Raw genomic sequence first — 25,095 nt, 5'->3', positions numbered from 1 at the left:
CAGTGACAGATATTAATTTGGAATTTGTCATTTTTTTCTCCAATGCTGTTTCTGTAGGGATTTTTTTTTTTAAGCTGGAAATAAAAATTGAAGGCGGGGGATTTATTGCATGAGAGTCTCTGCTGAACGGCTAACAAAGGGTTTCCTTTCTCCCCCAGGGTTTATTATCCTCAGAGCTAACCCCTCAAGGCCGCTGTGCTGTTCCAGTCCTCGCCGCACGTGGCTGCCCATTGCGTGGGCGCTCTGTCTGTCCGGCCAAGGCGTCCCGCAGGTGTGGAGAGGGTGGTCAGCCGCGGCCGCGTCTGCATCGAGGCCACAGAGTGGCTTCAGAGAAGGGCTCCCCGTCCCTGAACTGCCTTGCAGATGAAGCTTCAGAGTGTGGTGAGGTCAGGGAGAGGCCTGCCCCCCTCTAGCCGCTGGTTGCTTTGTGCACAGCAGTTACTGTTTCGTCTGCCGTGCTGTCGGGAGCCTGGAGCTTAGACGTGTTCGCCCTGCTGCGTCTCAGGAGGGAACCGGGGCGTTCCAGGTGACTGGGGCTGGAAGGGGTGACGGGCAACTGCCCTGAAAAGGAGATTCCCTCAGGAAACAGGCCAGTGGGAAAGTGAGGCCGGCAGACTCCCCTGCGAAAAGTTCCCTGCGATGCTCGTGAAAGCCGGTGACGTTCCCCCACTGTTCCTGGGGCCCCGAGAGCTGCATCGCGGTGCCTGTCCGAGGGTCTTGCCGACCCAGCCTAGTGCGGGAAGCCCCCGTTCACCTGGTGTCTGCTGCTGACCTCCCGGCCCGGCCCCGCGCGAGTGGGAGCCTTTGCTGAGTGGAGGGCCCGGCCGTGCGGTTGGCGTAGGGGCCTCGCTGATTGTTAGCTGCCTCGGAATCTGTTGCTGGGTAACTTTCACTCACTACTGCTCTTCCTGCTTTCCTGGACCTTGTGAAGTTTGGAAACGGCTGTTTGGAAAGAGGAAGTAAGAAGTCAGGATGAGGGAATTCGCCTCTGTGGGGCAGGGAGGAAGTGTGTGCAGCTCACCCTGTGGTGGGACTCCGGGCCTCCACCCAGAGGTGTGAGAACTGACTCCTGGACGTGAGTAGCGTGTCCAGAGTCGTGCGGCTACTGTGTGGTGGAGCTGGCACTTGGACCCAGGTTCCGCCTGAATGACCCACGTCCTCTCCTCTAGTGCACGGTCTCCCTTGTGTTTTGGAGTCCTTAGGAGGGATGATTGTTTTTTAAAGCTGAAATAGTTAAATTACTCATTTACAGTAAATCAGGTTAGATAGGCAAGGTTCTCAGAGATAGGATTTGGTCCTTGGGGGAAATGTTTTGAATTTAAGAAATAGTTTTGGAGGGATAGAATCCGAAGACCCTCCCACCAACTTGATTTTGGGGTGAGCTGCTGTGCCCTTTGTAGGAAGGTCTCTTGTCCCTGATATCTGTTACTAGTAGCCCAGAGTCTGCTAAGTCAGGTAATGTTGTTTTCAAGTTTTACTTGTTAAGAATTAGAATGAAGTACTAGGAAGAAAGATTGATCTCACGTGTTCTGTTTTCTTGACACACAATTGGTTGTGTCGTACTGAATTTCTGATGCGTGATTGAGTTTGGAGTTCGGGTGTGAGATTGTTACTCACGCAGTAAAGACAAATGGTGTGACCCTCAGTTGGCAGCAGCGGCCGGTGTGCTTGGGTACACGGTGAGGCTCAGCGTCTCACACGGAAGCATGCGCCGTGACATTTGGATCTCAGAAGGAAGTGCTTGCCTCGGCCTTCCTCTGTCCCTCCTGCATCCTCATCCTGCCGCTGATAAGCGCCCAGCAGAGTCCTTTACTTGGTTGCAGGACGTGGTGAGGGGCCGTGCCCTGTGTCACAGGGGTCTGGAGAGCGCTTCCAGGATTTCCCCTGACACGCAGGTCCCTCCAGCGGCGGATTGGGCCCCTCCGGTCCTGGCTTCGATTCCGCCTCTCGGATATTTGGCTCCCCCTCTCTGTGTGGTCCTTAGAAGATGCGCATGGCACTGGCCCTGCCTCCTCGCCCCGGGTGTGGGGCCCGGAGAGGCCTGCCCGTGCCGCCCTCGTGTTCACCGTGCGGGAAGGCGCGCCTTCCTGCCGTCCGCCTTCCTGCCGTCCGGGGCCTCTGAGCCACGCCTGTCCTGAGACTGCTTCCAAGGTGGGGGGCTCTCACCCGGCAGACCCTGGACTTGGGGATGATGGGCCAGCGGGGAGCGCTGTGTGAAGCGGGCGCCGGGCGCAGCGCTGGGCCAGCTTTCGAGGCTTGGAGGGGCCCCGGCGCACGGCCTCGGACTCTGGGTCCGGAGCTCTGTGGAGGACTGGCTGACCGCGCCTGCCTCCCTGCTGCCGAGCCTGTGCCCAGCTCCGGTTGCCAGGTGAGCTCCTGGACGCCAGCTGCACTTACGTTGTGGGTGAAGAGCGAATACTTTCAGGTCCAGGTGCGTTGCAAAGGTTGCGGGGCAGCGTACAGTGAGGCCTGCTGTGGTCCCAGTGCCGGGGGACGGGGCTGGGCAGGGGCGCAGCGTGGCCGAGGCGGGCTCCGGCCTGAGGTGTGCAGGGGAGTGGGCACGCCCTGAGGGGCTGTCCCGCCTGAGAGGCGGGTGGTGTGGAGTGCTGGGGCGGAGACAGGGGCTCCAGGCTGTGCTGCCCTCCTGGCGTAGACGCTGGAAGAGGGCTGCAGAAGGGGTGGGCACGGAGACAAGGGTTGTGTTGGCTACCGCCTGCCTTGGGGGCTGGTACTCGTCTCCACTGGGGTTCAGCGTCTCACCACGGCCGCGCCTGAGACTGAGGAGGGCGGCCCGTCGTGGGGAGCCTGGTCGACACTGCTCATGCCCTGCCCTCGGCGGCCATCCGCGGGAGGCTCAGGTCTGCTCGCCTCCGATGAGAGTAAGGAGGTGACCTGCTGTGCGTGGAATCCTGGGCAAAGCACCCCGCAGGCAGTGGACCCTCAGGGTTTAGTCCCCCGCCTTCCCTCTCACCGGTGTGCTGTCGGGGCACCGGACCGTAGTGGCTTTTCACCGTCCGTCTGGGGCCGTGGGTCTGCCCGGCAGCCAGCGAGGAGACCGCAGGAGGCACAGGTCAGCGCGAGCCCCTGTGAGCCCCTGCAGCTCCGAGCCGCCTCCGAGCCGTTGTCCTTTCCCAGAAAACGTGGTTGGAAATCAGGGGTGTAACTGGCCCGTGTCATAACTGTTCCCTGTTCTTCCAGCCAGTTCTGTTGGGTTGGCTTTCTCAGCTCAACAGGATGTCTGTGTAGACGAGGCCCTATCTATGGTCTGCTGCACAGAGACGAGCATCTTCCTTCCCTCCTGGGTTTAAACCAGGCTTTTCGTGCCAAAGTCAGCCTTGACGCTGTTGATTTTTGGAGTGAGGAGTGTCCTTGAATTGTAGGATGTTCAGCAGCACCCCAGCTGTGACACCAACAATGTCTCCTGACAGTGCCGAGTGTCCCCTGGAGGCCGGAACCGCCCACGTGGTGACCACTGCCTGATCCTCCATGGACAGAGGAAGAAGTGATCCTTTCGGTTTTTCATGAGTTTTCATTTTATCTAATCAGCAAAACACTACTGAAAAAAGATTTCATTTTTATTAAACTGAACTCAAGTTCTAATCTATTTTAATTTGGAAAGACTTTCTTTGTGCTATTGGTAAAACATTTCTCAAATCTGAAATTTTTAGCTTTTATTTTTTTAAGGGATTTATTATATTGTTGCTGCCCCTGCTGCTAAGTCACTTCAGTTGTGTCCAACTCTGTGCGACCTGGTAGATGGCAGCCCACCAGGCTCCCCCATCCCTGGGATTCCCCAGGCAAGAACACTGGAGTGGGCTGCCATTTCCTTCTCCAATGCATGAAAGTGAAAAGTGAAAGTGAAGTTGCTGAGTCGTGTCCGACTCTTTGCGACCCCATGAACTGCAGCCCATCAGGTCCTCCATCCACGGGATTTTCCAGGCAAGAGTACTATTGTTACATTTGAATAATTAGCAAATTACAAAAAATGTTTCTTTCTGTATTTCAGAGTTAAAAATGTTCAAATATATCGAATTGGTATTTTTAATTAAAAGTATGGCCGACAGTTAATTTTGTGAATACAGTATTGTGTAGTTTTGTAACTGCCTGCCAAAAATCTGAGCATAAAGCCATGGTTTGAAAGGGTCATGAATAAACATTTTCTTTTTGTAAATATTCAAAAACCTTGGCTGAGCAGGGAAAGGAGGCTCAAATTTTCTTGCATTCTGAGAGTTTGAACTTTGGGAACTGATTTGTTTTGGACTGAATCTGGAGAAGTCATTTGTGTACTACAGCCAGAAACTCTTCTGGGCTGGCTTTTTCCAGCCTTGTCACTTATCTGGAATGTTAAGCATTGGCAGTAGTTAAGCGGTCTTTTAGCAGCTTATATTAAAAAGAAGGCCTCCAGGATGGATCTGAAGCGGGCTTTGTGTAAGATTAGGGTTTGTTTGTTTGTTGATTTTGTTGTTCTTTGCAAAGCAGTAAGAAGACTTACAGTTCTCCGTTTGAAAAGATGCAGGGAGCTTCTAGTTGTTTCCACGTGTTCCCTTGTGTTAAGCCCTGCAGAACGACAGAAGCGCCGAGTGCGTGTAAGTGGCTTTTTCTGTGACCAGAGCGGAGAGAGGCGGACTCGCACTTGTTGTGGTTTTTGTTGCTGGTGGTTGGTGCCTTTCTCCTAGTGTCTGGTCAGGAGTTGGAGTTTAGTGGCGAGCTCAGACTCAGGGCAGGCTGCTTACGTGCCGCTCCGGCCTCAGTCTCCTCTTCTGCAGGCACGTAGGGTGGCTCTAACCAACTGTGCTGGTCTGGGCAGCACAGCCCTCCCCCGGCAGCCTGCTCGGGGCTTAAACAGCAACACCAGGAAAGTGTCTCAGCCGCCTCATCACTGTCTGCCTCTCTGCCCCTCACAAAGCTGCATTTTTGAAATGTTCTTCATCCTTGTCTCCTACCCAACCTTTTATTCCATCCCAGTGACATCTGACTTCTCTCCAGCCGTCCCCGCGGAGCGCTGTTGGCCCTGCTTGCCACTGCCCCCTTCTGGTCGACTTCAGCGTCCACTCGGGCACGTGGTCCTGTGGATTTGCCCCCCAGACCCCTCGCCGCCAGCGTGGCCAGGCAGAGAGGAGGTGGCTCTGAGGGGCTGGAAGCGGGAGAGGGGCTGCTTTTTCCTTTCCCTTCCTCTGTGGCCAGGAGAGCGTTTGGAGGGGAGCGCACACTTGGGGTTAGTGGTGGAGGTGGAGGAGAGGCCCGCCGGAAGGCCGCCTTTCCGCGGGGCCGGAGTCTGCGTCACTGGTTTCTGGAAGCAGGGAGAACGCCTCCTAAATGTGCGCATTAGTCGATGGGCCACACCCTAATTTTAGGCAGGCAGTAACATCTGTGTTAACATGAGAAAATTTCATTTTCTCTACCCTTCCCCTTCCCTCTGCCCACTGCCACTCATGGTTTGTTCTCTGTGAGTCTTTTAAATGTTTATTTTTATTATAACATGGGGTTGCAAAGAGTCCGACACGACTGAAGCGACTGAGCGTCAGCAATATAACCTTTAAAAACTGTGGATCGTGATACTAGACATCTGTGGTTTGTGTAATGTTCGAGCTAAATCGCTTCAGTCGTGTCCCACTCTTTGTGACCCCATGGACTATAGCCTGCCAGGCTCCTCTGTCCATGGGATTCTCCAGGCAAGAATACTGGAGTGGGTTGCCATTTCCTTCTCCAGAGGATCTTCCTGACCCAGGGATCAAACCCACCTCTCTTAGGTCTCCTGCGTTGGCAGGTGGGTGCTTTACGACCGGCGCCAACTGGGAAGCCACGCTTACGTAACAGTAAGTGGCGGCTTTTGCTCCTGTTAGAAATGGACTTGAAGGAACTTCCCTGGTGGCTCAGTGGATCAAAACACACCCACCAGGGCAGGGCACATGGGTCTGATCCCTGGTCTGAGGAGATGCCACGTGCCGTGGGACAGCTAAGCCTGTACGACATGCCTGCCCTTTAAAGCCTGAGCTGCAGCACTGTGGAGCCTGTGACTCTGACTCCCGAAGCCTTGCAGTCGCACCCACTGCCTACCAGGGAAGGCCTTCCGAGTCTGTCTGTTTTTTTTTTTTAATGTACGTCTTTAAATGTACTTTCTGGTTGTGTGTTAGAATTCACAGAAAGATTTAAAAAATGTGTATGTTGAGGAATTCAGAATGGAAAGTCTGTTGCATTATGATTTACTTAATCAAAACATTTCTAATTGAAGTTCTTTTCAACATTTTGTTTGATTTTGTAGTACTCATGATTTTATCAATTGGTTATTTGTTTTGATATATTTAGCAACATTTGCTCACAGGCTTCAATTTAGTTTGCTAAATTTCCATTTTCCCTTGACAGTGATTCCTTCTTAGTGTTTTAAGTCTCTTTTCTTTAATTTAAAATTTTAATATTCTTAAATTTTGAATGTGGAGTTTGTGAAGAGAGAGAGAGAGAGATTTAGATTGCTTGGATTGAAACCTTTTTTTGAATTTTAGTGGAGTGTTATCAATATATAACATAAAAACACCATAGCTAATACCAAACACCATAATTTAAACACCAAAGCAGTTTCCTTTTTTTTTTTTAATGGTTCTGATCCTGGTTCTGAGGGTATGAATTATGAGATAGAACGTTTGAATTTCTTTGCTCCTAATCCGTCCTCCTGGCCTTCCCAACAAGGCCAGCAGAGTCAGCGTGACTTCTGCGGGCTGTGCGGGCGGGCCTGGGGCCCCAGTGCGTCTCCTGCTCACCCTTCCAGGGAGCCCCCACCACGCACCGGCAGTGCCTCTGGTGTGTGGTTTTCAGTGGGAAGGAACCGGAGGCAAGTGCTGTGTGTTGACATCTCCGTGCCGCAGTGTATAATTTAATGCAGTAGTGAGTAAAAATACTCGTTAGTCATTCCTGATGAAGGGTTTCTCTGACAGAGAGTCCTTTGAGTTGCTGCTTTTGTTTTAACAAGGCATTAGTCATACTTGGGGCATGCAGTGTGTTGTTATAAATCATGCCAGCTCACACTTGTGCCATCCTTGCTGTGGGCCACCCTGCTGAGCACCGGGGCTTCATTATTTCATTTAATCCTCCCCAAATCCTTATCAGGTGGGTAGTATTATTACCATCCCATTTTATAGATGAGGAAACAGATTTCAGAGAGCCTGACTTACCTGCTTCAGGATACAGATTTGATCAGACACCGCAGGTGGGGCAGTCTCCCAGTGGTGGTGGCTTGGTCAGTAAGGCATGTCCGACTCTTGCGAGCCCATGGACTGTAGCCCTCCAGGCAGGAATACTGGAGTGCGTTGCCATTTCCTTCTCCAAGGGGTCTTCCCGACCCAGGGATCGAACCCACATCTCCTGTGTCCTGTATTGCAGGCAGATTCTTTACCAACTGCACCATTAGGAAAATCTCCCAATACTGTTTTTTTTTAATAACACAGTGGATTTAATTAATGATCTTTTTTAGGGACTCCCTGGTGGTTCAGTGGTCAGGACTCCATGCTCCTGCTGCTGGGAGCGTGGGTTCTATCCCTGGTCGGGGAACTAGGAAGCTGCGAGCCTCGAAGTGTGTCCTAAATAAATAAATCAATAGAAACTATCAATTAAGTAACAAATCCATTTTTCTTTACTGAGCCGTGCGGCATGTGAGATCTTAGTTCGCCCAACCAAGGACCAGCCAGGCCCCCTGCAGTGAAAGTACAGGGTCTTAACCACTGGACCACAGGGAGGGCCCCACGGGTCCATTTAAATAGTTGTAAATACCAGTGCCCTGAGTGTAACGGGAGAGTGGTTCTATTCGGAGGGGCCTAGGCGGAGCACAGAGGCCTTCAAAGGAAGAAGTTGTGAGGGGTCGGGATCCTGGTGCGGCTCCCCGTGGGAGGCCGGCTGGCCCTGTGGTTACCACGCGGGCTCCGTGGGCGCCGTGCCGGGCCTGGCGGAGCTTCTCGCCAGGGATGGCCTCAGAGCTCCCTCGTGGTTCCCAGGACAGTCCTCTCAGGGAGGAGCCTTCCTGGTGCAGGGAAACGACGGCTAAGGTGAATCTTCCGGTCCTTTCGGCATTATTTCTGAAACATGGTTAGTGTGTTTTCTATGGGTGGATGGTTGGGGAGGGTGGAGTTTCTGAATCACTGAGAAAAATTGCCGTCCCCAATCCTGGGTTCTTGCTACACTTTTCTGACCTTTGAGCCCTGGTGAATAACTTCCTGAACAAGGATGGTGGGATTTTTGTTCTCTTCCTTGGTCTGCACATGTTGTTTTGTATAGTAACTCTGTAAATTGGGTTTTATCAACTCTCCTTTCTGGGAAAGGAAGCAGCCCGAGTGGGAGCCCCGCCAGCGCTGTCTGCTGTCCTGAGGCCAGAGGTGGGGGTGTAAGATCTGCGATTCAGCCCGAGCCCTCATCACTGTTTTGTTCTCTACCTGTGACATTGTCATCAGGTGCGAGAATTGCATTAAATTAGAAGGATTTTGGAGTCAGGAGGTAACCGTCGAGATTCCTTAAAATTCAGCCTCCTTTTATTTTAGGTGAGGATCCTGATTGGACAAATTACTTAGATTGAAAACAGCACTTTTTACAGGGAGAGCTAGTGGGTTTCAAGTCAAAGTCAGAATTTCAGAACGTCCCAAAGGCTGGACCTGCAGCTGAATTTGACCAAATGATAGTTTTGACAGATACAAGTGTAGGGCTTTCTCAGAATGTGAATGGCGCAGCGGTGGAAGGAGAGTGGTGGAGTGTTTGCTGTCCGGTTTCTTCAGCGTGTCTGTGTGTTTGGAGAGATTCATACTAAAGTGTTATCATTGGGGAGAAAGGAAAGCAACTCAGCAGGACTGTGTGTGAGAGGACCTTGTAGTGTTGGTGAGGGCGAGGCCCCGCGTCTGGAAAGGGGAGGTGGAAGCAGGCGGGCTCTGCTTGCAGACTGGGTCCTCCAGCGTCTGGGAGGCGGGGTTGCGGCCCTCAGGTCCGGGTGAGCCTGGGCCTAGGGCGCTTCTGAGCGTGGATCTCGCTCTGGGGGCAGCGAGGCCCTTCCAGCCCCTCTCCCCGAGCGCCTCGGTGCGGCCTTCGGCCTGCCCTGCGCGGCCCCAGGTTTCTCTGTGGGAAGGACCCCAGTCAGGGCGGCGCCGCCTTCAGCCCTCTTCTCTGTTCGGAGCAGACGCAGGTCTGCGGGGGCCTGTGCGGGCGCCGCCTCTGCCCTGCGCCTCCGTCCCTGCTCCCGCCTCAGCCTGCACATGTACAGACCTCGGGTTTCAGTGGGATTTGTAAAGGGTGGCACCTGTTCACTTAGGCACCTCATTCTTCCGCCGGACTGTGAGCCCCTGAAAATTAGGTGCAAGTGAAGTCGTGTCCGCCTCTTTGCGACCTCATGGGCTGTAGCCCGCCAGGCTCCTCCGTCCGTGGGATTTCCCAGGCCAGAATACTGGAGTGAGTTGCCATTTCTTTGTCCAGGAGATCTTCCTGACCCAGGGATTGAACCCGGGTCTCCCACATTGTAGACAGACGCTTTACTGCCCGAGCCACCAGGGAAAAGTAGGTATTTGTGTCGTAATCGGCTTAGGGCGTCCATGCATTTATTTGTGCCTTGCTGCACTTGCTTCCTCTGGTGACCCAAGGCGAGAGCAGATGAGTCCAGGAGGGCCTGGGAATGAGGAGCAGAAGCCCAGACTCTGACTGTCCTCCCCTCCCCCACGGTGTGACTGGTGACGGAACAGCATCACCTGTCTCCCCTCCTGCCCCCCAGGGAGACGGCGTCTGCCCTGCTTGTCCAGTCATCAAATGACCGCAAGACCCCTGTCCCACTCCCTGTGCCCTGGGTGTAAAAGTCGACTAAGGACCCCTGTTCAGTCGGTTCTCCCTTGAGCTGGCCCGCTGTTTTAACAGCATCTCCCTCTCTAATAAACTTTATTCCCTCTCATTGTGTCTCATATCTGGAAATTCTTTTCCAAACTGCACCTGGACCACGACACTTAGCAGAGAACTGGTGTTTGGCTCGTCTTGGAACAAAATACATGTTCAGTGCCTGTTGAGGAAGCAGTGCCTTGCCTCCTGACTTAGTGGTCAGCACCCTCCGCTTCCTGGCGGCGGGGGTGGGGGGGGGAGGTGGGGGGGGGACACGCTGCTTGTGGGTTTCCTGTAAGTGGCCTCCAGGATACTCTGCATTTTTAAGAGCCGTGGTTTGACTTGTAAGCAGTGTTTGGTCTGCCGCTTGTGGGAGGTGGGGTGGCCCTTTGTTTTCCTTCGGGGATTCCTGGTACCTGAAGAGGGCACGCCCACTTCCTGTGTGTCTGGGGATGTGTAATTAGCTTTAGGCCGGACTCCTGGAGCGGTCAGTCCTGTCTGGGGACATCCTGGTGAGAGGTCTGGCCACCCAGGCTGAGCGCGGGCGCTCCTATAAATGGGAGCAGTTGTATCTCTGCCCTTGGCCTAGCAAAGAGTTCTTTTAAATGAAACAGTCGCAGGCCTCTGCACACGAGCAGGATCGTGGCACAGGTGTTCACATTCACAGCTGTAACATAACACATACTGATTTGGACCTGGTGCTAAGTTTTCTACGATCTCTCCGAAAGGTAGCTTTTATATTAAATAACGTAGTAATTAATCACACCTTCAAAATGAAAAAGATGGGTCAAGAGTACCAGTACTGACCCCTGGGACAAGTAGATAAGTCTAGAAGGGGAGACTGAGGATGTAGTTTCAGGTTGTTGAAGTGAAGTCGCTCAGTCGTGTCCGACTCTCTGGGACCCCGTGGACTGTAGCCCACCAGGCTCCTCCGTCCATAGGATTTTCCAGGCAAGAGTACTGGAGTGGGGTGCCATTTCCTTCTCCAGGGGATCTTCTCAACCCAGGGATCGACTGCCAACCACTGTAGGCAGACGCTTAACCATCTGAGCCACCGGGGGATCCTTGCCCTTAATAGGGGTCATTTTAGAAAATTGTAGCCGTTTTTTTTTTTTTTACTGACCTGTCTCAGCAGTTGGTGGACACTGTTGACATTTTACGGGTGGGGGCCCTGGAATTCTAGATGCAATGAGGTGACAGTTCCGGGTATAAAAAGTCTTCCTGAAACCTGAGAAACTCGGGAATATCTTGCTAAATTATTTATGTGGATAGAAACAAACTTATGACTGAGTCTAGAATCTTATTGCACCAAGAAAGCTTTTTTAAAGTATATTTTTTTGATATACGTGGAATTTTCCAAGATTGCAATTACTGTAGACACTGAGGGGAAATTGTTCTGTTCTCAGCTTTTTGAAGTATGTTAGGGTTCTCCGGAGAGAGAGATGGAGAAGGAAATGGCAACCCACTCCAACATTTTTGCTTGGAGAATCCCATGGACTGTAGCCTGTCAGGCTCCTCCGCCCATGCGGTCGCAAGAGCTGGACACAACTCGGCGACTAAAGCACCACCAGCACCGGAGAGAGAGCCGGGGGGCAGAAGCAGGCTTGGTACAAGGGCTTGGCTTCCGCAGCACCGGAGAGAGAGCCGGGGGGGCAGAAGCAGGCTTCGTAAAAGGGCTTGGCTTCCGCAGCGATGGGGCTGAGTCGTCCCGAGGCCTGCAGTTGGCAGGCCGGGCCCCCCTGCCCCGAGAGTTGGTAGCAGAAAACACCAACGTCCCACCTCAAGCCAGCGAGGAAGAGTTCCATCGGACTCCAGCCTTTTTCTATGCACGTCTTCACTACGTTGGGTCAGGCCCACCGACACTAAGGAGAACAGCAAGCTTCACCCACCCAGTGAATTCAATTACTGATCTCACTCAGAAATGCCCTTACACGCAGAATACTGCTCGACGGAATGTCTGGGTGCCCCGCGGCCTAGGTGGACAGATGAGCCCAATCCCACGGGTGTGGCTTCCCCTCTCGGAGCTGACACTCGAGCGCGTGCGCGGGGACAGGGTGCGCGCGAGCCGCGGGACCCCGGGCGCGAGGCGGGGCCTTGGCGCCCGCGTGGGGTTCCGCTCAGAGCCGTGGGTGGCCGACTGTTGAGTTCCTAGTTGCTCTTGCCGGAGCAGCTTCGTGGCGAGACTCACGTGCGCGTCACTGTGAATCATCCTCACATTGTCGGCGCGTCGTGTGGACGTTTTTAGGAGGAACGTGTGTGATGAATAGGCTGTCTCTGGATTTCGTCTCAGCAGTAACGGTGTGCTTACGTATCTGTTGGAGAGGGGACCCGGGTCCGGCGGTGAGAGCCGCTGGCCCGAGAGCGTGCCCGGACCCCGCGTGGCCCGCGCCCGGGCGGTCTGTCTGCGCCTCGGCCCCGAGGGCCGCTGCCGTGCTCTTCTCTCAGGCGCCTGCGCACCGCAGTCCCCGCTTTACCTTGCCGGGCTCTGCACAGCACTGGGGCCTGCCTTCCAGAGGTTCTGGTTTGCGGCCGTCGGTTTCCCTGAAGAGAAGCACTATTCAGAAGCAATTCACGTGCCACACAGCTCACCCACTAAAATGTAAGATGTGGGAATTATCTGGCGATTCAGCGTTTAGAGCTGCATGCTTTCACTGCCGAGGCCGAGGTCAAACCCTGAGCTGGGGAACTGAGATCCCGGAAGCCTCACAGTGCGGTCAAAAACAAGATGTAAATTCAGTGGTTTTTAGTATATTCACAGGGTTACCACCGTCACAAGGCGAGTTTAGAATGTTTCATCCCGAAGAGAAACCTATAACCCGTGAGCGGTTAGTGCTCTGTCTCCTTCCCCTAGGCAGCCTCTGTGCAGCTTTCTGCCTCTGGGTTGGATTTTTCTGGAAAATTTGTGTAAGTGGGGGTCACAGAGCACATGTTCATTTGGATCTGGTCTTTTATCCGGTACAGTGTTCAAGGCTCATCGTGTTGTGCCAGTTATGAAAGAGAGAGAGAGAGAGTGTGTGTGTGTGTGTGCGTGTGCTCGCGCGCTCAGTCGCATGGGACTCTGCGGCCCCGTGGGCCGAGGCCCACCTGGCTCCTCTGTCCATGGCATTCCTCAGGCAAGAGGACTAGAGTGGGTTGCTGTTTCCTACTCCAGGGGATCTTCCTGACCCAGGGATCAAACCCACCTCTCCAGGTGGATTCTTTACCACTGAGCCGCCTGGGAAGCCCTTACATTCTGTTGCTGCTGCTGCTAAGTCGCTTCAGTCGTGTCCGACTCTGTGCAACCCCATAGACAGCAGCTCACCAGGCTCCCCTGTCCCTGGGATTCTGCAGACAAGAATACTGGAGTGGGTTGCCATTGCCTTCTCCAATGTGTGAAAGTGAAGTCGCTCAGTGGTGTCCGCCTCTTGGTGACCCCGTGGACTGGAGCCCACCAGGCTCCTCCATCCATGGGGTTTCCAGGCAACAGTACTGGAGTGGGATGCCACTGCCCAATTAATGGACATTTCAAATTGAAACAAAAAGTTATTTCGTATGTAGAAAGCATGTAAACACAGAACTAGATGATAATGTATATTCCGTAAGTAACAAATACATGCTAATAAGTAGAAACTTATTTAAATGCCAGCAAAGAATTCTGTCGTGGTTTAATTGGTCATTTTTGAGGGTTTTAAAAACCTTTTTTTTTTTTTTTTACCATCATGCATACTATTCCCATGGACATTTGTACATAAGTTTTTGTGTGGACAAATGTTTTCATTTCTCTTGGGTATGTATACGTATTTGAACACAGGACTGTGCTGGATAATTTGGAAAGCGTGATCCCCGTGGAGACCCAGCAGTAGAATTGCTGGGCCTGTGTTTACCACTTGAGGAACTGCCAGGCAGTGCGTCTCTGCCAGCAGCCTGTGAGGGCTCCGGTCACGCCACGGCCTCGCCAGCGTTTGTCAGCGGCTGTCTGCTCGCTCGTAGCCACCCTCGGAGTGGGGAGCGGCTGCTCACTTGGCTGTACCTCTGGGCAGAGGCAGTGACAGTCGCACTGGGCGGATTTCAGGTGCCCAGGAGCCACCCGTGGGCAGCACAGGTGGGCACAGGGCAGCTTCATTGTTGCAGTAAGTTCCCTTGGGTTGTGCAGACCAAGGAAAAGTTTAGGGACTGGGAGTGGGGCTGAGTGGTGTGGGAAGGAGGGCTGCCCTGGAATTTGGAGCAGAGACACTTCGGGGAACCATTGACAAGACAAGAGACTTAGAAAAGAGAAGGGGATACAAAAGAAAGGTGACAGGCTGAAGGAAAGGTTCTTAGGATCTTGATTTTTATACACAATCGACTTAGTGACAGGTCCAACCCAGCTCTCTGCTGGTACAGGTAGGAGTCGCTGGTCGGCAGGGTCAGCATAGCCGTGTTGTGTGTGTCCTGGGAGGCGTCTGTGTCCTGGGAGGCGTCTGTCTGGGTTACTTTCAGTGCCCTCCGGGGGCCTGGAGGGAGCCTGGAGCGAGCAGCTGCTGGGTCTGAAGTCTAGGGAGCGTCGGCCTTGGGCCGAGTGCTCATGGGGTGCGGAAGAAGAAGGCGTCAAGCTTGGGAGCAGGCAGACGGTGATCTGATCACCGAATACGGCGTTTTCTGGAAGGAATAACTGAGAAGTCGGGGGGAGGCCAGAGAGGAGCCTGAGGTCTCGCTGTGCTTCCCTTGTGGGGTGTGGTGGCGATCACAGCGTTCTCTTTGCTCTGAGGCCTTACCGCGGAGAGGTGGAGCGGAGCCCCTCTTCTGTCTCACTGTTCCTGCCACCAGACCAGTTGGTACAGTTTGTGTCAGGTCGGGCAAGATGACTCTGGAGCATTTGAGCATAGTCTGGGGGAAGTGGTCGTTGAGGCTGTTGGAAGGGAGCTTTTCTCTTCCAAAAGGTCATTCTGTAACTTTCCTTTATTTCTAAGTGTGTAGAAACCTTCCTGAAACAGACCAGCCTCTTTTTTGTGCTCGACGGCACCGAGTGTAGAGGCCCTTCTGTTCACAGCAGACTTGCACTTCTGTTACCTGTGTGACTCTTTTCCCAGGCCCGGCCAGCGTGTCTCCCCAGACACGATCTTGCTACAGAGACTGCGTTCCAGCTCTGCTGATAGAGGTGTGCTGGGCGGCTGTCTGGCCACGGCTCTGCTGCTCTCTGTTCCTCCAGGTCCTCTGAGCTGTGAAACCCAGTCTGTTCCAATCAGGTGGGAGGTTTCCTGTCACGGTTCTCACAGGTGTACAGAACGCCTTACTTTCTGAACGAAGCGTCAAGTCTTACGTTCTGATGGGGCATTTTGGAGCTTCCTCTTGATAAAAGAGAGATGCTGGGAAACACTTAGGTCCTGATGCTGGAGTTTCTGGGCTGATGCTGGGAAACATTTAGGTCCTGGCGCTGCAGTTTCTGGGCTGATGCTGGGAAACACTTAGATCCTGGCGCTGGAGTTTCTGGGCTGTTCTGCTGGTCTCTGTGCAATGTCATGACACGTATTTGAACCCAGGACTGTGCTGGATAATTTGGAAAGCGTGATCCCCGTGGAGACCTGTAAAGCGGCTCGTGCTCACTGCCAGGACGGTTACTGCTTCTCTGCGCGTGCGTTGTGTTGGCCGCTTCCGTTAGAGGTCTGGGGTCTTCTTTGTACTGAGAGAACAGGAATGCAAAGAGTAACTTCCAATCAGTAGTGTTCAAGAAGGAAGTGCATTCTGATTAACTAGTCTACGAATTTTTCCTCATTTTCTGTAACGACATCTAGCTTTCAGACATTTTTATTTCATGGTAAGATCCTTCGAAAACAAATTTCTAAAGCGCTTTCTTGCAGTTTTGTTCTCGGGATAATGCCGTTTCTCTCCACAGATTTGCCTGTAAATGCATCGCGAAGAGGCAGCCCAGAATGAAGAAAGCAAGCAGGAGTGTCGGCTCAGCGCCTAAGGTGTCGGGGACAAGCAGAGTGCAGGCAGCGGACAAAGCCAGGCCCGAGAGCAGCTCCTCAGCCTCTGCGGGCAGCAGGCCCGTGAAGCCTGGGGCCGCAGCAGCGTTGTCGAAGGTATTCGTGTGACGTGTTTGCGCGCACGGCGGGTGTAGGAGGAGCGTGTCTCCCTGTGTTGGGCCCGTCTACCAGCGATGCGGGGTGGCAGCTCACTTGTGAGCAGAGCGCTGTGCCTCCGGGGCAGGGCCCCTTCCGGGAGCCCCTGGAGCGTGGCGTGGAGGCGAGTCATTTGCAGGAAGAGCTCAAGTACTGAGAAACAGTCGGCTGTCTGGGAGAGCAGGAGCGTGGACTGCGCCCTTTCCAGCAGGGAGACGCTGCTGCTGCCTGAGGAGGCTGATGGGGCGCGCACGCGTGCAAGGTCTGGCCGGACGGCCAGTGCGACGTTCCCAAACCTCCGCACGGGTTCTTCTTCCCACCCCACCCTTTATTACACTGCCCCGAAGACTGTGCTGATTAGTATTAATCCCTCATAGAACTGGGTGGTATTGGGGTAGTTAGAGCGTGACTCGTGTTCTCTTTACACCCCTTTGTTTGGAGGCTGGTTTGCTCCCTGTCGGTCACGGGAAGTGAGGTGTTCGAGCCCCGGCTTTGGGGACAGGCCTGCCAGGCTGGCTGTGTGTGCCCTCGGGCTGCAGTCAGATTGCAGCGGCGCGCAGGGCCGGGCCTTTGTGAGCAATGGCAGCAGGGCTTCTACGGCTCATGCCAGGAAGCGTCCTCGGCCCGCGGTTCATCCTGACAGTGCCGGCCTCCCCACGGTGCTCTCGGTGTCTGTGGGAGGCTGCTCCGGGCCTTTTTCTGCTGGTCCGGTGTTTGGTTCGGTGGGCAGAGGGCCCCACGGTCTTCCTCCAGACTTTCTCAGGCCAGAATTCATCCTGCCTGTTCTCTGCTTGCTTGTTTTGGGGTGGAGACTTTGCCTCTGCGGAGAACTTGGAGCACGTTGCTGCTTGTCTGATGGGGAGAAGCCAAGCAGTGCCTGAAACACAGGCTGTCCAGAAGCCTCTGTCCACTCAGGGCTTCACGGACTGTGACCTAACTATTTTAAGGAGTGCCTCGCAGGGCGCCTCGCGGGAACAGCTGATGAGGGACTTCCTCGTATGCGTGGAAAGATCTAGCAGGATCTAGATCTAGTTTTTCTACCCCAAGGTTGTCGAACCTGAAGACAGACTCATTCCAGGGGCTGGGAGATGCCCCCGGGTTTCTCCTCGCTGGGGCCCTGCTGAGTGGCTGGGTGTCACCCTGTGACCCTGGGGTGATACCCGGAGTTGACCTCTGCCCTGCTTCCTCAGTCTGAATCAGCACACTGAGCCATTTCCTCTGCGACAGAGCTGCCTCTCCTATAGGAGAACCGGGGTTTTCTGCCGGCCGCTCAGTTGCTGGGCTGTCTTTTCAGCGGAGCGCCTGTGTAGCCGGGGCTGGAGGAGCAGGTTGAAGCTTTGGCTTGGGACGTGCACACGGCCAGCCGGGTTGCCTCTTCCTCGCTGGCAGGCAGCGTCTGTGCGGTTCATTCTGGAGTGCGCCCTGAGCGTGTCAGGTCTCGAGAGGCATGGGCCCCGTGGATAGCGCCTGGTCTTGAGCAGTGAGTCCTTCTCCACCGTCGGGCGGAGAGAGCCGTGTTCTCGCTGTGTGCCTGTGTCTGTGGCCTGGGCTCCGCTCAGCTGGCTGACTTCTGAGTGGCTTTGTGTGTGTGCGCCCTGGGGAGGGGCATGCAAGAGGCGATGCTGTTTGGGTACGCGTTCCCTTTACTGCAGCAAGTGCTTTCACTTAAGAAGAAAAAAGGGTTGTTGAATAGAAGTTGGGGTGAAAAGGTAAGAAGGAAAGAAGAAAGTAGTGAAAATGGAAAAATTGGAAAAAGCAGAAGGGCTTGGAGAGCCCACAGCCCTAAGCGTTTCTTTGTCTTTCTTCCACGTGTCCCTGTGCTGCTTCAGTAGGTGCCCACTTCCCACGACCCGGATTCATTCCTGTCACTGATGAGCTTAGATGATTAACCCCAAGAATGAGGTGTTCGACTTGTAATCACTTAGGTGCTGTGTGCACACACCCGCTCCCGTGGACACCCACGGGATGTGTCGCTGCCCAGCACTCGTGACCCATGTGCCACTGTTCCTGCAGTCGTGGGCTGTGGAGATGTGCCTTTTTCTTCCTTAAGAAATAACGTCTTACGTTTTTCCGCCCTGGGCCTTCACTGCTGTGTCCAGGCTTGCACTAGCTGCAGTGGTGGGCGCCCTCTCGAGTTGCGGTGCGCAGGCTTCTCTCTGGGAGTGTGGGCTCTGGGCCCCCAGGCTCCAGCGGCCGCAGCGCGGCTTCCGCAGGCTCGGGCTGCAGGCTCCCAAGGGCACGGCCTGCAGAGGTTGCGACACGAGGGCTCCAGCTCCTTCGTGGCCGGGGCTCTTCCCAGACCAGAGATGGAGCCCGTGCCCCCGCGTTGGCAGGCAGACCCTCGTCCACTGCAGTACCAGGGAAGTCCCGTTTCTTCCTTTTGTTTTTTGGCTGCAAACAAGGATTGAACGCAGCTCCAGCATGGGAAGTGCCGGTTCCTAACCACTGGGCCGCCAGGAAGCCCCTGAGTGTACGCGTCTCTGCTTCTTATTTCAGTTGTTTGTGGCTAGGCCTAGTAAGATGCGGGGGAGGGCCACTTCACCTTAGTGGGCAAAACTTTTGGATCTTTATTTATTCAAAAAATGATTTCAGTTATTTTTGGCTATGGTGGATCTTCGATACGGTTTGGGCTCTCTGGTTGCGGTGCGTGAGCCTCCTGCTGTGGTGGCTCCTCTTGTTGCAGAGCGTGGGCTCCAGCACCGGGCTTCAGAAGCTGTGGCACGTGGGCTCAGCAGTGTGGGTCCCGGGCTCCAGAGCACGGACTTAGTTACTCCAAGCCATGTGAGATCTTCCCAGATCAGGGATCAAAGCCCCATTTCCTACGTTGGCAGGTGGATTCTTTACCACTGAGCCACCGGGGAAGCCCTGGTCCTTTGATTTAAAAGCACGTTTTTGTGTTTTTTCCTCCCATAGATCTTTAACTCCTCTGTGTTCTCTCTCATTTCTAGGAGAAGTAAAATCAGATTTCTTCACTTTTTTTTCTTAAGTAATAATTTTATGCCCAACCCAGTTATCTAGACTACTTGTTTCCTTTTTAAAAAGCTCACATGTTTTTCAGTCATCTTCATAAAGCATAAGTAAATCAAATGGTCTTTCTCAAGTAGAATGATCATTTAACCCTCAGTGTGACCATGAAGTCTCTAGTTTTTTATTTGTTATGTTATGTGGGCTTTTTAAAAAATCCCCTTCTTTCAATTTTGGCTTAGGCTACCAAAAAAAAAGGTAGATAAACGTTAAAAAAATAAACTTCAGAGAAACTTCTATTAGATGTTGGCTCCATCACTGGATCACTTCAGAGCAGTGGGGGTTCTTCCTCACTCTTAATGCTGCTTCTCGAGAAGTTGCCAGCTGGCGCGCGTGCTGGCTCCGCTGCTCCTGCTTGGTGAGTCACAGCCGAGATGAGGGGTAGCAAGTAGGGTGTCCTCACTTCTTCTCACCCCTCACTGAATCTGGCACGTGGGGGCATACGGTGGGCTCCCATGACATCTTTGAGTCCATTGTGATCTTCATATTTTTAGAAAGAAGTTGCCGCTGTCTGTGAGCCAGCGAGGAGGTTCCGTTTCTGCAGCACCAAGGCATGCGCTGCCTGGTAGCTGCCGGGAGGTCTTTGCAGAGGCCCTGGACTCAGCCTGAAAGTCAAGGACTCTGGTTAGGGTCAGAATGTTATTTAATCTCGCTTTATCTAACCAGCTTGTTTTTAATCTTTTGTTGCTTCTAGACCAAGAGCAGTGATGACCTTTTAGCTGGGATGGCTGGAGGGGTGACCGTGACCAATGGTGTCAAAGGCAAGAAGAACGCCTGCTCCTCGGCCGCGCCGGCCGCGCCCGCGCCTGCCGTGAGCGCCACGGAGAACAGGCCCAGGACCGGCACAGGTGTGCGCGCGGCGGGCCCCGCGGGCGGGGCGGCGGGGTGCCGGGGTGCCCTTCGGTCCTGGGGAGTGTCTGGCCTGGGCACGGCTGTCTGGTACTTCATCTCCACATGCTCATCACCCTGTCACTTGAGGGCCGCTCTCGGCACCCTGATGCCCACCCTCAGCTCCAGGCGTCACCCACACACACCTGATCGTCTCTGAAGGATAGCTGCGTGTTTAAAAATATATTCACAATGCCATTACCAGGCCTTGAAATAATCACTTCTCGTATCATTATTCAGTAAATATTTAAATTTCCAACTGTCTTATAAGTGTTACATACATACACTTACTTATTTGTCTGGCTTAGGATTTACCAGGATTCACTTAAGGTCCACATATAGTAATTGCTGGTGTCTCTTAAGTCTTCGTTTTTAAATCTGTGAGTTCACCCCGCCCCTTTTTTCCCTCGCAATTTAGCGTTTGTAGAAACTGGTTGTTTGACCTGTAGAGTTTCTGGATTTTATTTCCTCATTTTTGGCCATGCCATGCGGCTTGCAAGATCCTAGTTCGCTCACGAGGGATTGCACCCAGGCCCCAGCGTGAAGGCACGGAGTCCTGACCACGGGGCCTCCAGCGAGCTCCCTCTAGATCGAGCTGGATTTTGGTATCGCGCTCCTGTGATGCCCGTGGCCGTGTTCCTGCGTTCTCTCTGCTCACTGTCAGTGCCCCTGGATTTAGAGCCTCGATGGGGCAGATTTAGGGTCCTCCCCTCCTCTCGCCCGCTCCTTCATGCAGGACTGCCATCTGTCCATCTGCCCATGGTGTCTGGCTGTCTCCCGCTGCCTGACGTCAGCAGCCTCTGATAGTCAGTGCCTAGATCCATTCATTCCAGTCCTGCCTTTCTTTCTTCCTTCATTAGCAGCAGTTGTTTTTTTTTTAAGGTCTCGTTCTGTAATCCAGAGAGTAACGCTTTCATATGTGGCTTCTTACACCGAAAGAAAAAAACTTGGAAACTTCCAGTAGTCTTAAGATACTGTGCTTGTAGTAAGTGTGTGAAAGAAGATCGGCAGAAACTAGAGCAGGCCCTCCCTTGCTCTCGTCATTCAGGTTCTTGTCCCCTCTTTGTGTACTGGACTTCCTCCTCGGCTGGCGTGCCAGCTGTGCCCCCGCCTTGACCCCGTGTGGCCTCTTCCTTCCGCCCAGACCCCGGCCCACGCCGACTGCAGCGCCGCGGTCAGCAGGAGGGAGCGTGGACGTCCTTGGCTCAGTGACAGGTGTCACTCCATCTTCTCCTCACCGCAGCCCTGGAGGTCAAGGCCACCCTCAGAGGTGTCATTTAGAGGCTCTCAGCTCAGCGTTGTGAGAGCCCCACGCAGAAGCTGCAGTGCCCCGCCCAGGCCGTGCACCCATTTGCTCAGCGAATGCTTCCTGGGCGCCCGTTCTGTGCCAGGCCTCAGAGCTGGTGATGGAGCACCCTGGACTGTAGGTCTCTGCCCTGGAGCCCGGGTCGTCACCACATCTAACTCTCTGGCTTGTAGGAGGTCGAGTACTCTGAGCCCTCGTACCCCTCCCTCCCTGGCCTTCAGGGTTTCCCTGTGTGCAGACGCCCGCTTCCCTGCTGGCCTGCCTCCCGCCCTCGCGGGCTGCCTTCGGTGGTCACCTCCCCAGGCCTTTTGCCCTGTCTTTCCCCTTCCCAGCCTCCGTTTGCAGTCACTCCTCTGCCTTTGAAATCTAGTGCAGATTCGTAATCCCGTCTCTGTTCTTGCAGAGAGCGGGCTCTTGTCCGAGAGTGTAGCCTCCCTCCGCTTCACTGCTCTGTCTGCCCACGCTCCTCCTGCTGCTCTTCGTCCTCCTCCTGCTTCACGAGGCGCCCTCTAGCTTACTCTCCGCCACAGTGCTCCCCTGGGTTTCTTTCCTGCTCGGGAAGATTCACTGAACATTGCCTCTGTGACTCCCTGGATTTGCTGGCGCTCAGGGCCTGTGGAAGCCTCCTTCTCCTGCCCCATCTGCCACGTGGCCTTCCTTTTCCTTCCTGCGTGTGACGCCACGTCTAGCACCTCGTCCCTGTCTGCCGAGGCCTCCAGCACCCCCTGCCTGCGCTCCCCGAGCCGCGGCAGAAGCAGGGGCTTCCCACAGCGTCCCCTGTCAGGCAGAGCTTTCGCCCTCCACCCCCTGGTTAGCCTGGTGCTGACACGTGAAGAACCAGTTGGCTCGTTAAGAATAGTTATTGATCAGGTCTAGAACTTATTTTTCAAAGTAAAAACGAGTCTGATGATTTCTTTAAGTGTTTGTGGATGAGCACGGTCTTCTTACGTTAATTAAACACGTCATGTCAGTTGTTCGCACAGGTTTGCCTTTAGCAGTTGGTGACACTGGCTTGTTGCATGAAAGTGTCGCCAGGCCTTAGCGGCGATGCTGCGTCGTTTTCTAACACCGATAAAGGCCGAGCGGGTCCTGGTAAGTTGCAGGTTCTGCCGCACGGCCTGCCTGCGTTTGAGTCTTGGCTCATCCATGTATTACCTGTGGGACACTGGCAGATGGCGTATCATCTCTTCTTGGGTTTCTTCATCTGTAGAACAGGATGACGGTAATGAAGCCGGTGTAAATTACCGTGTGTGAGCTGCTAATGCGTGTGTGTAGTGAGGATACGTGCACGCGGCCTGTTTGAATAATTCCTGTTACTGGTGCTGTTTGCGCGACACTTCCAAGTGGTGCAGCGGCAAAGAAGCTGTCTGCCAGAAACGCAGCTTCCAGCCCTGGGTCGGGAAGACCCCCCGAAGAAGGGGAAGTGGCGGCCCCTCCAGTGTGCCTGCCTGGACAGTTCCGCGGGCAGCGGAGCCGGCTGGCCTGCCACCCGTAGGGTCACCGGGGCCGGCCGTGACCGAGCGACGGCACGTGCACGTGACGCTCCGTGACGTGAGCGTGTCTGCGCTTTCTGTGATCACAGCTCTTGTGTTTGTTGCGGGCAGCTTAGGGTTTTGTTTGTCCAGAGGCTGCCCCTCCCTCTGGTTGCCCGTGGTCTTCCTCCCTTCCTGCTTCTGCAGGTGGTGTGCTGTGTGGCTGGCTGTCCCTCAGAGCACCTTCCTGCAGCCTTCCCGGACGCTGGGCTCCGGCCGCCTGTGGAAACCCACGGCTTGGGATTCAAGTCCACGTGTGCTGAGATGCGACTCACAGCCCTTAAAACTGTCCCTTCACAGCATGAAGCCCGGTGTGAAACGTCTTTTTTCATTGATAAATAAAGGGTGATTGATCTTCCTGTTTGGAGGGAGCTGAACTTGACAGTAACCAGACTCTCAGGCAGGGCCAGCGTGACAGTCCCTGTGCAAACCCTTAGATCATTCCTCGTCCCCTTGGGGCATAGCTCTGTGCCTGTCTCTTGCTAATGTTCTGCCTTAAACTCTCTGTCTTAATCATGTAGGCACGAGTTCTTCAACCAAGCGGAGCACTTGCACAGGTAATAAAGAGCCCAGTTCTACCAGAGAAAGATTGCGTGAGCGCACCCGACTAAACCAGAGCAAAAAACTACCTTCTGCAGGTCAGGGGGCTAATGACGTGGCGTCGGCCAAACGCTCCCGCAGTCGCACGGCTGCGGAATGCGACGTCCGCATGAGCAAGTCCAAGTCGGACAATCAGATCAGTGACAAAGCTGCTCTGGAGGCCAGAGTGAAGGATCTTCTCACCTTGGCCAAAACCAAGGACGTGGAGATTTTACATCTGCGGAGCGAGCTCCGGGACATGCGTGCTCAGCTGGGTATCAGCGAGGACCCCCTCACCGAGGGCGCCGAGACGTCCGAGGAGAAGGAAGCCAGCACCGTGCACCAGCCAACCGACGTGGAGTCCACCTTGCTGCAGCTGCAGGAGCAGAACGCCGCCATCCGCGAAGAGCTCAACCAGCTGAAGAACGAGAACCGGATGCTGAAGGACCGGCTGAACGCGCTGGGCTTCTCCCTGGAGCAGAGGCTGGACCATTCCGAAAAGCTGTTTGGCTATCAGTCCCTGAGCCCAGAGATCACCCCTGGTAACCAGAGCGACGGCGGCGGGACGCTGACCTCCTCGGTGGAGGGCTCGGCCCCTGGCTCAGTGGAGGATCTGCTGAGCCAGGATGAAAACACGCTCATGGACCATCAGCACAGCAACTCCCTGGACAACCTGGACAGTGAGTGCAGTGAGGTGTACCAGCCCCTCACGTCCAGCGACGACGCCCTGGACGCGCCCTCGTCCTCGGAGTCAGAAGGCCTTCCGAGCGTAGAGCGCTCTCGCAAGGGCAGCAGCGGGAATGCCAGCGAAGTGTCTGTCGCGTGCCTGACGGAGCGGATACACCAGATGGAGGAGAACCAGCACAGCACGAGCGAGGAGCTGCAGGCCACTCTGCAGGAGCTGGCTGACCTGCAGCAGATCACCCAGGAGCTGAACAGCGAGAATGAGCGGCTCGGCGAGGAGAAGGTGATTCTCATGGAGTCCCTGTGTCAGCAGAGCGACAAGCTGGAGCACTTCAGCCGGCAGATTGAGTATTTCCGCTCCCTCCTGGACGAGCATCACATTTCCTATGTCATCGACGAAGACGTGAAAAGCGGGCGCTACATGGAGCTGGAGCAGCGCTACATGGACCTCGCTGAGAACAGCCGCTTTGAACGGGAGCAGCTCCTTGGCGTCCAGCAGCACCTAAGCAACACCCTGAAGATGGCCGAGCAGGACAACAAGGAGGCCCAGGAGCTGATCGGGGCGCTCAAGGAGCGCAGCCACCACATGGAGCGGGCCGTCGAGTCCGAGCAGAAGGGCAAGGCGGCCTTGGCCGCCACCCTGGAGGAGCTCAGAGCCACCCTGGCCAGTGACCAGATCGAGATGAATCGCCTGAAGGCCCAGCTGGAGAACGAGAAGCAGAAAGTGGCGGAGCTGTACTCTATCCATAACTCTGGAGACAAGTCTGACATTCAGGACCTCCTGGAGAGCGTCAGGCTGGACAAGGAGAAAGCAGAGACTCTGGCCAGTAGCCTGCAGGAAGACCTGGCCCACACCCGGAATGATGCCAACCGGCTGCAGGACGCCATCGCAAAGGTACCGTTTCAGTAGATAGAGGGCTCTGGAGCCGCGTGGAGTGGCTGTGGCACATGGCACGCTTCCCGAGAGCCGGCAGCCGGGTGGCGTGCCACTGGCTCCTCCTAAGGGGATCTTTTTCTGAGCTGCTTGTCTTGGGCAGGAGTGAAAAGTGTTCTTGTAACGACGTCACTTCCACTCTCACTTCTCCACTGTGGTCCTGCCTGTGAAAGGCTAAAGCTGGGGTCACGCCTGACGGAAGTTGTCCCCAGTTCTGGGGGTGCCCGGGGAGCGTGT

At 54.5% G+C, this 25,095-nt stretch overlaps 1 protein-coding gene across 7 annotated transcripts in view; it reads left to right on the top strand.

Moving 5' to 3' along the window:
* The window catches only part of SPECC1L (sperm antigen with calponin homology and coiled-coil domains 1 like), an 85,759-nt gene that overhangs the window by 7,400 nt on the left and 53,264 nt on the right, over window positions 1-25,095 (top strand). For 4 of the 7 annotated variants that reach the window (XR_011561257.1, XM_070769954.1, XM_019977529.2 and 1 more), the window contains exons 2-4: window positions 15,683-15,872; window positions 19,630-19,783; window positions 23,183-24,819. Coding sequence is in view for 6 of the 7 variants with exons in the window: in XM_070769954.1 (XP_070626055.1) it covers window positions 15,720-15,872; window positions 19,630-19,783; window positions 23,183-24,819 (1,944 nt within the window). In the remaining variant the exon portion in view is untranslated. Of the gene's footprint in view, window positions 1-424; window positions 527-15,682; window positions 15,873-17,177; window positions 17,392-19,629; window positions 19,784-23,182; window positions 24,820-25,095 lie in introns of those variants that run through there. The other 3 variants (XM_070769956.1, XM_019977527.2, XM_070769957.1) reach the window with 3 other exon arrangements.

Source organism: Bos indicus, chromosome 17 (genome assembly GCF_029378745.1).
Source record: "Bos indicus isolate NIAB-ARS_2022 breed Sahiwal x Tharparkar chromosome 17, NIAB-ARS_B.indTharparkar_mat_pri_1.0, whole genome shotgun sequence".
NCBI lineage: Eukaryota > Metazoa > Chordata > Mammalia > Artiodactyla > Bovidae > Bos > Bos indicus.
The sequence above is the reverse complement of the archived record's forward strand: the minus strand, read 5'-3'. Positions and strand labels throughout refer to the sequence as shown.